The 15,140-nt window shown below is 41.7% G+C and overlaps 1 protein-coding gene across 1 annotated transcript; it reads left to right on the top strand.

Moving 5' to 3' along the window:
* The first annotated feature begins 12,984 nt into the window (after positions 1-12,984).
* On the top strand, positions 12,985-14,702 carry LOC139789807 (E3 ubiquitin-protein ligase Topors-like). The gene is made up of 2 exons (XM_071730878.1): positions 12,985-13,140; positions 13,360-14,702. Exon 2 carries the CDS (start codon positions 13,447-13,449, stop codon positions 14,515-14,517), a length of 1,071 nt encoding a protein of 356 aa, XP_071586979.1. The 5' UTR covers positions 12,985-13,140; positions 13,360-13,446; the 3' UTR covers positions 14,518-14,702.
* Positions 14,703-15,140: the final 438 nt, after the last annotated feature.

Here is a 15,140-nt window from a genome sequence, read left to right as displayed (position 1 = left end):
CCAATTCTTTGCCTATCTTTCTTTACATGACCATGTACAATTAAGTAGTCCTGTTAGGATTTCCACTAATGTGCAGTACAGATCACTGAGCACCTCTGTGTATTTTTTGCACTTGAAATTGTGAACTGTCCATGGCAGGGGCTGTGCTTTGCTTACAGTACAGTGTTAATAATCAGCTGTAACTTTTAAGTATGGATCATGTATTTGAAGTACAGCAAACAATGTGTAGCAGTAATTGTAATAATTATTTTGAGAGTCTTTTGAGCTCTGAATGGTGACAGTTTACTTAAAAAGTTTAGAAAAGAAACGGCAAATCACTGCAGAACACAAGTGATCTTAGTATTACTGTACTTTTGCCATAACTGCTGATCAGCAAAAATTAATTTAGAGCAAGTATTTCCCATACTAAGCCAGCTTCCAAAGGGAGGTTGACAAGGGCATTATAGTATGTTCGTGTAATATGTAACTGAACTGGTTTTGCATGGAAAGAAACATGTTAATGCCTGTTTATTAGTCACTTTTTGATGTTGTTCTTTTGAAATCCATAGGTATATCCACTGCCAAGATGCCTATAATTGTTTACATTGAGCTATAGGCCAAATACAGTACAAGTAGAGAGGCTCATCAATCTGCCTGAAAGTGGACCAGGGCTTTGCACTCCTGAGGAGTGGGTAAGGTAACATAGAGGCTGAGCTTTTGAAGACCAATGAGTAAAGTTACAGTCACCAGTAAGAGCACCCTCAACTTTGATTTGAGGCTCTTTTCCTCAGGCCTTGTGGCCAATGTTGTATTATGGCTCTCAGTTTTGTTTATTTACCTATTTTAATTTCCCTGTGCCTTTATTGTACTCTGGAAATCGCATGCATTTACACAAGCATAAAGATTGATGGGTAATACCCCTGTAAAAATCATACTCATGTATCAGAAAGGAGTTTACTGAATTTCAGATTCCTCAGACAATGTTTGAACACCAATTTGATGTTCTTGGGTTGCAGGTGATGACAGCAAGCACTGACTGGGGAAAGACAATTGTCACGGTTTGGTACCAACCCGGCCTCTGCTTACCCCCACTGTGGGACAGGGAGGAGAAAATCCACCCAAAGGCTCCTTAATCCAGAAAGGGACAGTGACAGGGAGCTTTTCAACTCCCAGTTATGGTAAAAGGCAAAAACCAGACAGGTTCAACTTGGGAAGAAAAAAAAAAATCTACAAGGAGAAAGAGAAAACACCCCCCCCCCCCCTGCCCTCTCCCCAGGCCCGGGTCGCTTCGCTGCTGCCTCCCCCTCAGGGCACAGGGGACGGGCAGGGGGCGGTCCTGGGTCAGATCCCCACACGGTGTTTCTGCTGCTCCTTCCTCCTCAGGGGGAGGACTCCTCACAGCCTTCCCCTGCTCCAATGCGGGGTCCCTCTCACGGGAGAGAGTCCTTCAGGAACCCCTCCGACATGAGTCCCTCCCATGGGGTGCAGTCCCTCAGGAACTGCTCCAGCCCGGGCTGCCTACAGAGTCGCAGCTGCTTCAGGAGCAGCTCCCCTGACTCGGGGTCCTCCATGGCTGCAGTGCCACGTCTCTTCATGTTTCTGCACAGACTGCTGCTTCATGTCTGCCACCCGTGACACAAATCCACATCCTCTTCTAGAGCTGTTCCTTTGTGCATCCTCAGGGAATGCTCCGCTATGCTGTTGCAGAGGCTGCAGGAGGAGAGCTGCCATCTCACCACAGGCTGCTGGGAAATGTCTGCTCAGGCACCCTCTCCTCCTCCTTCACTAACTTTGAAGAAGGTGTCCTCTGGCACTGTGGCCTCTCGCTTCATCCTCTACACAGCGTGTCATTTTTGATATATATTTTATGCAGTTTCATTTTTCCTTTCTTGAACATGTTAACTTGCAGAGGCACATCCAGCTTCCTACATCTGCTAGGCCTTGAGGAGAGGCGGGGCAGGAATTGGCAACACAGGTGATTCCAGCAACTTCTCACAGGAGTCACCTCTGTTCCCCACCCTTCCCTTCTCCCCTCGACCCCCCCACCTGCCCGTGCTTCCAAAACACCATGGCACTAAGCCAGCATAGCCAAACTTTAGTTATGAGATAGGACCACACTAGACATTGCAAAGGGAGGAGTGATCAGAGAAGTTTTGACTTTCCAGTCTTCAGTGTTTTTCTGTTCACAGAACGCTTGTGGAGGACACAATATTCTAGGGACAAATATTATCTCTGTTACTATTGTCTGAAGCCCTGTTTTTATTTAATGAAATCAGGCCTCCTTGGATGAGAAAGTTTCAGTGCTTGTGGACTATCAGCTGCCATTGATCTTGCATCCTGCCACAGCTGAATGGGGAAAAGACTAGAACAGAAACTCAGGAGAAAAACAAACTATTGGCACCCACCATTCACTTTACAACTTGGGACACTGAGGTCATGTTTGTAAAGTGAAAGGAATTCAAGCAGCTCTGCAGTTTGTGTGGTTGTTAAGGGGATTTATTTTCTGTGATTCTTAAAGAATATAACACTAAAAGTTAGGCCCAAACTCAATTTAGGTCAGTTTTTGTACTTGTTTTCTGCTTGTAGAATCATAGAACAGTTTGTGTTGGAAGGGACCTTTAAAGGCCATCTAGTCCAGCACCCCTGCAATGATTGGTGACATCTTCAACTTGATCATGTTGCTCAGAGCTGCATCCAACCTGACCTTGAAGATTACCACCTCTCTGGGCAACCTGAGGAGAGTTTCATCGCCCTCATTGTGAAAATTTTTTTCACTATATGTAATCTGAATTTATCCACTTTTACTTTAAAACCCTTGCTACTGTTGCTACAAGCCCTTCAAAAATGTCTGTCCCTGACTTTTTTTTGTAAGCCCCCTTTACATATGGGAAGGGTCTCTGGAGCTGTCTCTTCTTCATACTGAACAACTGCAGCTCTCTCAGCCTGTCTTCACAGGAGAGGTGTTCCAGTCCTTATTTGGACCTGCTCCAACAGCTCCATGTATTACCTATGCTGGTGACACCAGAGCTGGGCACAGTACTCCAGGTGAGTGTTACCAGAGAGGAGTAGAGTGGCAGAAACATGTGCCTTCATCTGCTGGCCACAGTTATTTTGATGTAGCCCAGGATGTGGTCAGCTTTCAGGGCTGTGAGAGGGCATTGTCAGCTCATGCCCAGCTTTCCATCTATCACCACACCTAAATCCTTATCACAGGGCTGCTTTGAATTCCTTCATCTCCCAGCCTGTTGTGATACTGGGAGTTGCTCTGATCCAGGTGCAGGTCCTTGCACTTGGCCATGTTGAAACTCATGAGGTTTGTATGGGCCCACTTCTTCAGCTTGTCCAGTTCCCTCTTCATGGCTGCTGTCCCTCAGGCATGTACACCACGGAACACAGCTTGGAGTCACCTGAAAATTTGCTGAGGGAGCACTTGATCCTGCTGTGTACGTCAGTGATGAAATTAAAAGGTACTTGTCCTACTCAGTCCCCTGAAGGACACTACTTGTCACTGATCTCCATCAGGACAGTGAGCTGTTGGTCACTACTTCTGAATGCAGCCATCCAATCAATTCCTTATCCCCCAAATAGTCTATGCATTAGATCTACCTCTCCAAGTTAGACAGAACAATATTGCGGGGGACCATGTAAAAAGGCCTTACAGAAATCCAGGTAAATTACACCTGTAGCTTTTCCACTGATTGAGTCACTCCATTGTAGATGGCCATTAGATTGTTCAGGAAACATTTGCTGTTGGTGCAGCCATGCCAGCTGTCTCAGATCACCTCCCTGTCCTCTGTGTGCCTTAGTAACAGCTTCTAGAGGTCCATGATTTTCCAAGCCACAGAAGCTGACAGGTCAGTGGTTCACAGGCTCCTCCTTTCTGCCTTTTTAAAAACTGGTGTCCCACTGTTAGCATCCCAAACTTTAAGATATAGCACAAAGCCTCTCTTCTGCTTCATGAATTGTCCTTCAGAAAACCCAGAGGAGGTGCTGCTGGATCCAGTCATAGTTCCCCCTCAGGCTAAATTAAGGTTAAGTGACACAAAAGAATTGACTAAATATTTATGGTAGAAGCAACCTGAACATGGAAAGTAGGCAGCATGATCCCTTATCAAAACATTTATAAGAAGCAAAAGGAGAGAGAAAGAGAGAGGGAGAAAAATCACGGTCCTTATGGTGACATAGATGAACATGGTAGTCCTCAGGTGATGACTGTGTACTGACTCCTTGGGTTTGTGTCTTTTATAGATGAGTCCCTGCCTCTTGATCGCACCAGTTGCACCCCTTGAGGGCTTAAATGATGAGGTGCTGCATCAGGCATGTCAGAATACAGAACTGTGCATCATCCCACACACCCTCTCCTGTGCTAGGACTTCTCGCTTGTGATTTATTGTCCCTGTGCAGACTGTAGCTTGTTATCACTGCAGTGTTTTAGACATCAACATTCGTTAACTCCTTTAGTCTCTCACACCCCTGAAGTGCATATAATTATGCTGAAGATGAATTTTCCTAAAATTATGGTAGAATATTTTGCACTGGTGCAACCAGTGCAGTATGATTTTCAGACTTAACCTTGATTCAGAGTTGAAACTCTGAAAAGTTCTCAGGCTTTTGAGAGATATTTTGTATAGTCCTGAAGGTAAGAGCATTTCTGTGTACACAGGAAGCTGTGTCATCCAATGGACAGCAAACAACAAATTTAAAAATACAATGTAGCGTGCATTAGCTTTTAAACTGAGGTGGTAAGTGCCTTCAAAATAGAACAATCCAGTGATTCATATTTCCAGTTGAAAGGTCTGAGCTGTTTTGTTGTGTTTATGTAGTCATCAGCATTTTTCAGAATTTTTATGTCCGTTAAAAAGCAGAGTTTCTGGCTGTCAGGTTCTGAATTTTCAAAGAGGAAGTAAAGCTTAAGTAAGAAATAAATTTTCTTTGTGGCTTAGCCTGGAAGAACATCTGGAAGACCCTTACTAGGAAACAGTATCCAGTCTCATTAGGTTGAATCTTTCTTCAAGACTTCTCTTATGGCATATAAAATGCTAACATTAATTGCATCACTGATTACATTTCAGTGGAGAGAGTAGGGCACAATAGTAGTAGTGGCCCTGTTGGAAGTGGGAAGATCTACAGGGGGATAAAAGGAAAAATGAAAAGGGGAATGAAAAACAGTGCAGATAAGGGAATAAACCCAAAGGGAGAAGATAACATTTGTTATAAGTGTAAGGGGAACATGTTTCCTAACTGAGCACAAGTGAGAGACAGTGTGATAGTTAATAAATTATAATCGTACCTAGAATACAAAAGGTTTATTATGTATTGATCTTTATGCTGCCATAACAGAGTTTCAGTACCACATGAGAAATGTATGCATCTATGTTTGTTCTCTAGCCTGTGGATCACTAGAAGTTGTCTTGTTACCCTTGGAAGAAGTGATGTTTTGAGAGTTATGTAAACTACCCTTTTGCAAGCATTCTGAGGATGGGGTGGGTTGCTTGGGAGGGCATTTGCTGCTTAGCTAGATTGCCAGTCTTTACCTAGCAAATGTAGACCTATGGTTTGAGTTACTGCTTTCTTATGCTTCTCTTTAGTCTTTGGGTTTATTAGTTTCATGCATTAAAAAGTTTTATAAAATAAATATCAAACTGATTTAGCTGTTAATATTCCTTACAAAGCAATCATTTGGCATGGTTGATTACTAACAGACTTACTGGTTGGAAACAGCAGTTCTTGCTAATATTTGACAGTGCAAATACAACTTTAATGAAATAATTACTAAAGAAGAAAAAATAGGTAATATTGATGGCATTTATTTATTGTCTTGATATGAGCAGCAATATTAAAAGCCATCAAATACCAGCATCTCTATCTGATAGCACCATTTAATCCTATCCATGTGTTGCCATAAGAAGAACCAGTATAAATAAGAGAAGCATGACATACCAGTTTTAATTAAAATTTATATTGCTTTGGGAAAAGAACAGTCCCTCAAAATACTGTGAACTATTATGGGGAAGCTGAGTTCAGAGCTCTGTGTGCATTAGTGGAGAGGAAAGAGAATGGTGTATTAAGGGTTACAGGCTGGGTTAAACTGTAAGAACTTCAGCATGCATCAAACTCCCCTTTGGCCTGGCTTTCTGAACAAAGCCTTATAACCATAAATAAAAACACTGTTTAGACTCAGAAATACATGCAAGGTGTTGCCTGTAAAGTCTTTGCGAGTATATAGTGTGAGCACATGTGGGCTTTTGTTTGTGTAAGAAGATGAAGATGGAATTCCATATTCTGGGAGTGAGAAGTACCACATGAAAAGATAAATAGATAAAAAAGATAAAAACAGCCCCAAATCTTTTTAGAGTGAATCTTAACAGCTGGCCTTTGAACCAGTAAGTAGGTCTGTAAGTTGTATAGGAATAGTAAACCATAACTCAGACAGTTGCATTCGTTCATGGGATTTGATGAGATAACTAAGGATCATGTGTTCAAAATAAACCACCTAATTAGAGGTAGTAGTAGTAGAGGTCACAATTAAAAGAATGCGAAAATACTTTGAAATTGTACTTTTAAAATTAGAGCAAGATATTTGGACATCTGAAATAATAAACTAAAGAAGCATCTTGCATTTGCATATGGCTAATCATCTGCAAGCCATGCTAGAAAAAGCTTTAAAAATTCTGAGCATGGGAATTATTTTTTTTTATAGATGGAAAAAAAAAACGGTGGGGATAAAGCTGATTGTCAGCAATGTTTTCAGTGAAGATTTTGCTGAGGTCAGCTATTGTAAGAAATACTGGTTATCAAGCAGAAACTGAGAAAGTGTATCTTGAAATCTGGTATCATGGACTAAATTTTATTTACAGGTATTGAGGGCATGAACAACCATCTTATCCTGTTTATTTTCCAATTTACCTCATGAAATTCATCTTGTGTTTGCAGCATATGTGCTTACATCTAATTACATGTACTCCATTTATGGTCAATTAGATCCTTTTTAATATGGTTCATGTCACTGTCATGCAGGTATCTAAAAGAGGTCAGAGAGGTCACATTCCAGACATTTTTTTCCTTTTTGTTTGCTGCTAAGGGAGTCTAAAGATACCTTCATCATAGATGTCCAACATTAGAACATTTACATCCCATCCTCAGAATGAAAGTGTGCAACAGCTGAAAAATATGAACCTGTAGATTTTGTAGAAGTATCAGCAGAGGAAAAACATGAGAGTATGTTTGTGATGTCTTTTCACAGCAGTAGTTTACATTTCTGGGTTGTCCAACAGATACAGCATAGAAGGCTTTCTGGTTAACTATTTGGTGTTTCTGTAGGTTGAACTTGCAGGCCCAACACAGAACTGATACTCAGTGGAAATGGGTATCACTTGATAGAGCAGAAATAGGAAGACAAAATGGGAAATATCTCATGTGGTTATATGGGAGCCTTCAACCAGCCCATAGTCATCTTGAAGGAAAAAAGTGAACCTCGAAACAACATATTCTATAACTGCTGCAAGAAAATAAAGTTCTTTCCTAGGTTTACTATAAAAAATGATTGTCAGACGATACCTTGAAAGCTATAACAGATTATATACCACCTTTAGCCATTCTGTTGAACATAGTTTATATGACAGTGTATGGTAAAACAAGAAGACAAATAATTATTCCAGGAATGGCTTATGGTAAAATGAAATCTTCCAATATATATACAACTGACACGAAGTCCTGTTTTTATCCTGGCCACATGTTCAAGGAAGGCACTTGTACCAGAAAAGAAGCTGAGTTCACATTTAAATGTCAGTACTAAAGACTGATGCTGATAATAAAGAATTTCTTCAGAAAACAGAAAGTTATGTATACTGTGGCAATATGTAAATAATATCTGTATTTCATCTTCAGTTTTCCTCACAGCTGGAAAAATATTTTGCGATTTGCTTCACCCAGATGGTAGATACAGGATAGAAAAGTTATCAACCGAAAAACTGAATCACGCAGAGGAGAGTGTAGTTCTCCCATTGCTTTGCTAGCAATTTACTTGGATTGTAGCATTGGAGCAGGGTATCAAATAGGGAGGGGGTAACAGGGGCTTTTCTGTTTTCTTCAGAAATGGCTGGAATCAGATTTGAAAATCAGTTCCTCCAATCCATTCAGTCACACTGACCTAACAGATATTATATATAGTAATATATATAAAATAATATAGATATGTACTATGTATATAATTATATATCTGAAATACACCCTATCAGTCTATTAGTTCAGCACATAAATTAATTAATTTAGAAATAATACTTTTGCCTAGCACAGAAAAGGTGAAAACAGATTTTATATAATAGTAAGAATCGAAATAGTGTCTCTTTTAAATGGCTGCTGCATGCTAGACACGAAAAAATTCATCTGTAATAGTGTGCTTCCTCTATTTCACAGACCAGCTTAAGAACACAGTAGAACAAAGATTTTCTCAAAGTAAAAGAAAAAAAAAGTGCTTACAACGTAAATTATTGTTACTTGGTTTATCTTCAAGTTCTTTGAATTGCAGCTTTGATATTCTTAATAATACTGTTAGAGACACAATTCAGAGGCCTATGTAATTGATTCACAGATGATGTTATTTGCTCTGCCCCTGGGCTTCACACCTGCAGACTCCTAAAACATTGTGGGATTAGGACCTAATTATCTTTCACAACTGATTGCCAAGAAGTAATCTATTGATTTTGCAAGCAACTGCCCTGAAGAGGAGACTGACTGGGTAGTGCTTCTTCTCTTTAAGCCTACAATAACAGGTTTTCTGTTTTCCACAGAACAGGCAGCAAGTTTAGCCCCATCTAGTTTCAAGGTGGTCAGAAATAATCAAGCATAGCAAGCATTACTATAATGTCTGCCAGCTCTTGAGGTGTCTTTCTATCTGTTTCTACATAATCACGTAATTCACCTATTGAAACTAGTAACAGGAAACTATTCTGACCTAAATTTAAAATAAAAAGGGTACCTTAATACTAAAAGAAGTGATAGTTGAAAGAGAAATTCCAAAGATCAAAGCAAAGGTTGAGCACCTGATTTTCACTGAACTCCAGTGGGCACGGTGTATCTGAATTCTGTGTGTCTTTGAACACCACAGTTAGCTATAGACCACATGAAAAGAACAGGGTTGGATAGATCTCTCTGACCTGAGAGATTTCACATAGAATGTTTGTTCTTTAAACTACCTTTCTGTTTATAAAGACTATTCTATTTTAAAATTCTAGAACCGCTGCTTTTATCTTACCAAGGATCCTAGCATTATGGTAGCATCCAGAAATCTCACTGTGGGGACAACATCATGCTTGGATTTTTGTTAATATCAGTATTCAATACAACAAACACAAAGCTAGGAAGTTAACTTATGCTTCTTAAGAGAGAAATATTTTCCCTCTGAATTTCTACTTAATTCAGAATTGATAAGCCTTTTCTATTCACCTTAATAAAGACTGACACTTTCCCTCTCTCTCTACATGAATATATAATAGAAAATTGGGAAGGACATTGATCTCTTTAAATTGACCATAACAAAAATATTTGCATTCTTTGCTTCTTTTAATGTGTTTGGATAACTGGAAGTAGAAAGTGTGCATGTCACAGCAAGTCTTTTTATGTTCCCCCATGTTTTCTTATGAAAAGTGCCTACCTGTAGGCTACGTTTGCAGAGCAAAATTATCTTTTGTAGAGAATGATCTTTCAAAATGAGCTGGTAGTTGGTGTTCTCTTGGCTTCTGTCACCCTTCATAATCATTATCCCCAGTGTCACCACAAATGGGCACATTTTTCAGACTAGGAACAATGACAGAGATGTAGTCAGTTTCTCATCTATAGAACACCTGGCACTTTAAATTCTTGCACTTCTAGGATTGCAAACAGCTATTAGTTCCATTTTTTTACTTTACAAGAAATGTAAATAGGCCAATCCACATATGTACCTGTTCACAAATGTTAATAGTGTATAATAAAGCCCAGGACATTATAGTGTTACAGAGATTCATAGATATAAAATGTTTTAAAATTACAGTAATTTTATTTAATCTATTTGTAGAAAATACTGCTATAAAACTTTCAAAACTTCTGAATTCTAGGACACATTTGGTACTAGTTAATTTTAAAGTGTAGGTTTTAGCTCTAAATTTGTAATGTAAAAATCAAATTCCTACATAGCTGTTTCATGATGAAGCTGTTACCATTATTATTATTATTACTGCCATTATTATTATTATTGTTGCTATGGCTATTATTACTATCACTGCTATAAACAACTAAATTACAATGTACATATATGTATGTCTGCTTGTTCATGAATGTATGTGTATATATATATATATATATATATATATATGTATGTATACAAACACACATAAAAATCAGTCCTGGCCCTTGAAATTAATGTATTAGTTCGAAGTTGAAGGCTATTCCATTTAAATACAAAATTCAGGCATTGCTCCATTCAGTTTCTACAATTAGTAATATAGCATACAAATTTCTCAATAATGGTTTCCTTTATTTTTAACCTTCTAGTAAGTCAGATTCATCCTATACATCTTAACTACATTCATCCAGTACTCAGACATATTTCCTATTGCAGAAGATAAAGGAGTAATTTAACTGGAAACTCTACGAAGTCATTGTATGTCTTCAATCATGTAAATACAAAAGTTCTTCCTACAAAATTCCTGGTCAAATCACTGGAGCCTGTTTGAGCATGGTCTGCATGAAGTAAGACTGGTCTGGAATATATTTACTTGCCAAATCTCACTTTAGATGTGCTTGATTTCTGCAACTGGAATTTCCTACCTTTTCCTTGTTGCAATTTAAGTTGATCTATTATAAATCAAGTATCTCTGAATAGAAAATACAAAATACTAGATCTGTACATAGTACTGTAAACCAGAACCTTTTATTTTCACTTGGATTTACTTCTTATCTGCTATCCAGTAGTGTATTATGTACAGTAAAGCTCTTCTGACCAGCCTATAGTCATTTCAACATCTGTTCCACCTCTGTTACTGATATGTATTTTTGTTTCTGTTATTCATGCAAAATTAATAACAATTGCTAATATGTAGAATGAGAAAGTTCTGAAAAGAAGTCTGTATCAGTGATGATTCATTTGAAAACAAATCCTAGCTTGTTGTGAAGAAAATATTGTTTTGTCTTTATTGGCTGGATTGGAAAAGAGGAATTGTGAGAGCTGCCACAGACAAAGTGAAAAAACATAAAATCTAACACTATGATTTTCACTTTACAAAATGTTTTATTGCACAATGTAGAAAATCTAAGGTAAAATTAAGTCACAGCTCTAAGAAACTCTTACAGGAGCTGACCAAAAAAGGAGGCTGTACTCAGTTAGTCTTGAGCAGGACAGCAGGATTAATTGAGATAATACTCACTGAATCACAGAATAGATCCATGTTATGTCCAAAAATATGAAAATATACCTAGTAATTATTTAACATAGGCATTGCTCTTAAAACCTGACAGGAAGTTAAAATATCAAATATTTTCTTTATATTTAAATCATAAAACACTTAGTAATTTATCAAAGAATTAAAATTAAGTAGAGCATAGATACACAGAGCTGTATGAAAGAAAATATATTGAAAATCACTGCAAGAGAAAATCAGGATATGACAAGAATAAAGCAGCATGACTTCTTTAAGAGAAAATTGTGTTTTATTGATCTGTTAGAAACTATTTACTTTGGCAGTGTTTAGTTGATGAGGTACCAGCTTATAAAGCATTAAAGATTTCCTCTTCCTGAACTGAATCACAGGCTGTTAGGTTTCTTTATTGAGAGAAGGAAAAAATACCCTGGATCACACACTAAAATGTAGAAAATAGTGAGCTACATTAAAATGATCCATTTTCATCACATTTAAAGGTGAACAACAAAATCCCTCTGAATTCCTTAATAGGTCTTGTGTTTGATATATTATTGATCTGCAAAATTCATCAAGGAATGAGGTAGCAAAATTCATGATGACACAAAATTATGAAGGTGATTCTCTTATTATCTGGTATTAACCACTGTCTTAGACTGCTCCAAATTATCTTTATGGTCATCCAATCCTGATTATGAATTGCTGATTATGAATTTAGGCATAAATACTTATGTCTCTATCATTCAGATTTTCTAGTGAAAATGTACCTGTCAGTATTATTCAATATTTTCATCAGTGATCTGGAGTAGGGAACAGAATGCGCTGTCAGTGCATTTGCTGATGGCACAGAACAGGGAGGAGTGGCTGACATAGCAGAAGGCTGTGCTGTGTGCAGTTCTGGACCCTTCCATTTAAGAAGGATGTTGAGGTGCTGCATCCAGGAAAAGGAAAAAAAGGTACTGAAAGGGCAGGGAGGTTTGTCGTGTGAGGAGTGATCAAGGCGTCTGAGCTTGTCTAGTTTGAAGAAAAGGAGGCTGAGGGGTGACTGCATTGGTCTTTGCAGCTTCCTGAGGAGGGAAAGTAGATAGGGAGGTGCTGAGATCTCCCTGGGATCTTGTGATAGGATGTGTGGGAACGGCTCAAAGCTACACCAGTAGAGGCTCGGAATCAACAGTCTTTACCATTCTTTACCATTTCAAACACTGGGACAGGCTGCTTAAAGAGACGTGGTCAATTACCCAAGCCTGTCAGTGTTCAAGAGGCAGTTGGACAATGGTCCTAAAAACATGCATTAACTTTTGATCAGCCCTGCAGCGGTCAGACAGTTGTACTGAATGATGGCCCAAGGTCCTTTCAAACACTCCACAAGGAATGAAGCAGAGTCCCCATCAGGGGGGGACACAGTTGGACAAGGTGCTAGATAATCTCCTCTAGGCACCCCCTCCCATCACAGCTGGATGGTTCCATGGTTCCATGATTAAGCTGGGGCAGATGGAACACTGAGACATCAGTCGGCAGAAACAAGGGACACACTGTGACCTCACATCCCTGGCTGCTTACCACGGGGTACCAGCAGAGCCTGGCTCAGTCTGGCTCCGTGCGAGGTCTGGAGTCTTGAGCGAGGCTTCCTGTGGTGCTGGTGCTGCTGCTGCTTTGGGAGCTGCTGTTGGCAGCTCTGGGTGCCCGAGCCAGAGCCATCCTTTGTGTTTCCCCGGCCCTGCCTGGTTCAGGCAGCCGGGCACTGCGCGGTGTGCTTGCAGCAGCAGAGGTGAGCTGTGTGGGGAAACGTCCTCCTGGGGCAGCCCTGGGGTGGCTCAGGGATGGGGCTCAGGGAGCTGCCGGCCCCACAGCCCGAGCCTGGCCCTGCCTGGCAGGGAGCGCTGGGGAAACCACGGGGTCCGGGAGGGTGTCCTTCCCCAGGGACCTGGGCATGTCTGCCTCCCCTCCCCGGGACACCAAGTGACCCTGCTCTCTCTCCCTCTTGCAGCACACAACACCCGCCGCTGCGGCACCTGCCAGAGGGAGCAGCTGCTCATCCTCAGCGCTCGCCAGCCCACCACAGCGTGCAGGGAGCATGGCCGATGAGAGGCAGTGGTGCTGCCCCATCTGCTACAGCCACGAGGAGGGCATTGCCTCCCTGTCACCCTGCAGGCACCAATTTTGCCTGGGCTGTGCAATGCGCTGGCTACAACAGAAAAAAAGCTGCCCCCTTTGCAGGGCAGAGATGACGTCCATCAGGTTCTCTGAGCGCTCAGATGATGATTTTCTGACGTTCACCGCTTCAGACCCTACAGAGCCCTGGGCTGAAGATGAGGAGGATGAGCAGGTGGCTGTAGAGCCAGTGCCCAGGCCTCTGGTGGGTGGCTTCCCCCCTGAGGTCTGGGCAGACTTTTTCAGAAGTCACCCATTTAACTTCAGGCCCCTGATGCCGTGGCTTCGAAGGGAGCTTAGGGTGATCTTTGAGAATACATGGTGGATGATGCATGTGGTAGAGGTCACCGTTGTGGCTCGTCTGTGTGAGTATGGGCTGGACGAGGAGCTATTGCTGGAGGACCTGCAGTACTGTGTGCCAGGAAACCCAGAGACATTCGTGCGCCAGCTCATTGAAACAGCATCAGAAGTGTGTGCCAGGGAGCTCCAGCAGCACCTGGCACAGCAAAACCCTGCAACCACACCCAGCTCTACCAACAGCTCTGACACCACCCCCAGCTCCACCTCCAGCTCTGACAGGGGCCCCAGCTCTACCACCAGTCCTGCATCTGGCCACAGCCCCACTGCCAGCCCTGCAGCCAGCTCCAGCCCCACGGCCTCCCACAGCAGGGCTCCTGAATCCATCCTGGCCTTCTCCAGCAGCCTGGCAAGTTCCCACGTGGAGGAGCAACCCAGCTCGTCAGAGCCAGCCCCCTGCAGTGGTCTCAGCTGCCCCCAATCTGTGCCCATGCCTGCAGAGCAGGAGCAGCTCCAGGAGGAGCCAGAGGTGGCAGTGGCAGGTCCCTCTGGACAGGGTGGCAGCTGCAGCCCCTCTCCTCCCAGCTGGGTCAGGGAACACTCACCCGGGGCGTCCCAGCACCTCCCAAAGAGGGGAGCCCTGCAGCCCCAGGACTCTTCCCAGCCCCACAAGAGGCCATGCCACCAGCAGCCCTAGAGGGGTACCCCAGGACTTATGAAGCAGGGGCTGAAGAGGGCCTGGAGGCTCTCATTTGTTGCCCCCATTCCAGTTCCATGGGGACTCTGCTGCATACCAGGGGAGACTGTTCTAGTGAATGTTTTTTCCATTGCAAAAAAATGTTTTCTTCTGTCAACATAAAGCCTCTCCTGGTGTGATGAGTTCCTTGGGTCTAGGATATCTTCTTGTAGCTGTTGCTACTGGGGAATAACTGGTGTGGTACAAATGCCCTGAACATGCACAAGAAATTCCAATACACCAGCAAGAGCACAATGACTTTTCTAACTTTAGCACTTCATATGTCCTACAGGATGCTAGCCTATCCTGTTGGGTGTTTGTTTGGGGTTTTTTTTTCCTTCTTTCTGATATTTCCTTCTGCTGTGCTTTTGCCAGGGTACAACAGACATCTGACAGCTCACTCATGCTCTGTCCCTCTCTCCCTCTCCCCATTAAACAGAATGTACACAAGTGTGCAAGCCCACACATACATACATCTATACAGACAGACCTAGGTACATCCATTTTCCTGACTTCAGCTAATAGAGGAGATAAAATGACTACGATTTCAAGGCACAAAGCCCTGTTGTTTGAAGGAGATGCAT

Source organism: Heliangelus exortis, chromosome Z, assembly GCF_036169615.1.
Source record: "Heliangelus exortis chromosome Z, bHelExo1.hap1, whole genome shotgun sequence".
NCBI classification, from domain to species: domain Eukaryota; kingdom Metazoa; phylum Chordata; class Aves; order Apodiformes; family Trochilidae; genus Heliangelus; species Heliangelus exortis.
This window is presented reverse-complemented; position numbering and strand designations above follow the sequence as displayed.